General features: G+C 41.9%; 1 protein-coding gene across 1 annotated transcript; it reads left to right on the plus strand.

Moving 5' to 3' along the window:
* The first annotated feature begins 291 nt into the window (after positions 1–291).
* Positions 292–1,344, plus strand: LOC142196218 (putative G-protein coupled receptor 25). The gene has a single exon (XM_075266434.1). It carries the CDS (start codon positions 292–294, stop codon positions 1,342–1,344), a length of 1,053 nt encoding a protein of 350 aa, XP_075122535.1.
* The last annotated feature ends 925 nt before the right edge of the window (positions 1,345–2,269 follow it).

Genomic DNA, 2,269 nt, shown 5'->3' on the forward strand with positions numbered 1-2,269 from the left:
TATTATTATATATTATAAAATATATATATATTATATATATATCTATAAAAATTACAATTTGACAGAATTTATAAAAAACAGAAATAATAGTATAGAGATAATTTTAAAAAATATCAGCGAGCTGTGGTGGAGATGTTTTTGTTGGTAGTGATTGGTTAGTCGTTGTGTATGTGCGGTGCGTGTGTAACCACAGGAAGGCATAGTATGTTTATACGCTTACCCTAACATATAGAGCCCATAGTATCTCACCGGCGTTACGTTCCACTGATGTACCACCACTCGCCTGACATCATGGCCAACGAGTCCGAAGTCTACGATGAGTTCTACGATTATGACAACGATACCAATGAATGCCTGTATCAAGAGCTGCCCCATGCCCGTTGGATCCTGCCCACTCTCTACTCTATTTTTTTCCTCGTTGGATTCTTGGGCAATGTGGTGGTGATCATGGTGGTCTCCAAGCGTAGCTCACGCCGTGCGGACACCTTCATCCTGAACCTTGCGGTCTCCGACTTCCTCTTTGTCCTGACGTTGCCTCTATGGGTGTCCTCGTTGGCACAAGGATACTGGCCCTTTTCAACTTTCCTATGCAAGGCTAGCGGATATGTCATAGCTGTCACCCGTTGTGCCAGCGCCTTGCTTATGGCTGTCATGAGCGTGGACCGATACATGGCCGTGATAAAGGGAAAGAAGATGCACCCACTTCGGACACGGTCCTGCAGCCTTGGGGCCTGTGTTTTCATTTGGGCCATGTCAGTCCTTGTTGGTTGTCCATCAGTGGTGAGCAGATATGTGGATAGTAAGAATTCTTTCTGCACGGAATCTTATAACTCGTCATTCTTTGTAGAATATAAGATGGCGGTCATGGTCATCACATTCCTCTTGCCTTTTGCTGTTGTCCTCTTCTGTTACTGCCGAATGGCCAAGTATCTGTGGAACTACTTTGGCAGGCAAGTGAAGGCTACGACGAGTATTGGGAAGCCCCGACGTGGGCACAGATGGCTCCGTATTGTCTCTTGTGTGGTTGGGGCATTTTGCTTGTCTTGGCTTCCCTATAATACCGTCAACACTGTAAGAGTGATAACTCAACTGTGGATGAATACCTCCTGCCCTACAACGGTGGCCATACACCAAGCCTTGACTGCCTTGGCTGCTCTTGCCTTTGCCAACAGCTGCTCCAACCCACTCATCTACGCCCTCCTGGACGCCGGCTTTAGACGTCGGGCCCAACTGTTTTTGCCAGGACTGTCCCTCACGTTTCGTTCACTGTTGCCTATTCCAGGCTGGAGTGTGCCAACCACCAGCATGAGTATAGACAGTACCAGCACCTACACTGGAAACTGATAAACCTTCAGGCCCATCCAGACCAGTCTATGAGGGGATGAACTTTTTGGATGCAACTTTTTGATGATCTGCAAACAATCATATGGATTTGATTTGCCATGTTCAAAATGAATTTGAAAGACTCCTTATACGAGGAACGTATAGCTAGTTCTTGACAAATTGAGGCATTGGTGTCTAAACTGGACAGAGTGATGCCCCCTAGTGGTGAGACTACGACTTGACTATACTGTCTATGGCTTCTTTATACTGTTGGTAGAGATAGTGTGATAGAGGCATATATGTAATATCGAAATATCAGACCCAATATTGCATTATAATGACATCCCATCCTTGAACGTTGTATATTTTTGTACATTCACAGATAGTTTGGAAGCTGAGATATGAGGTGCTGTTTGATGGGGCGTTAGATGATTTTTTGGGGGGTATTATCACACAGTATTACCAGTCACAGACAGTGACCACTAAAACATCTCCATCGTGTGAAGACCCCAACAAACAGCTTCTCATATCTCAGCTTCCCAGCTGGATGGCCATTGGGGTAACAGCAGTCACCCCTCACCTTTCCGGTTTTCCATGGCATTATCATTCATGTTCTGTGGGTCAGGGATTATATTATCCAGGACGGTGTAATGTTAAAAATTGTATAAAAAAAAAAGTTGTAATTTTTTGAAAATTAAAAATCGTAATTTACCTTCAGATTAATTTTTTGAAATTTAAAAAAAAATTTTTTTTAGCCGTATTATGTCAATTATGGAAAAGGGGTCAAAGAATGAATTGTATCAAAAAAAGTTGTAATTTTTTTAAAATTAAAAATCGTAATTTACCTTTAAATTATTTTTTTTTTAATTTTTGAAAAAAAATTTTTTAGCCGTTTTATGTCAATTATGGAAAAGGGGTCAAAGAATGAGTAATACAGTATTCTATG

This window comes from Leptodactylus fuscus, chromosome 2 (genome assembly GCF_031893055.1).
Source record: "Leptodactylus fuscus isolate aLepFus1 chromosome 2, aLepFus1.hap2, whole genome shotgun sequence".
NCBI classification, from domain to species: Eukaryota; Metazoa; Chordata; class Amphibia; order Anura; family Leptodactylidae; genus Leptodactylus; species Leptodactylus fuscus.

Bases quoted from the DNA above. Each gene is read 5' to 3' on its own strand.
- LOC142196218 (XM_075266434.1), top strand. From the start codon at position 292: ATGGCCAACGAGTCCGAAGTCTACGATGAGTTCTACGATTATGACAAC.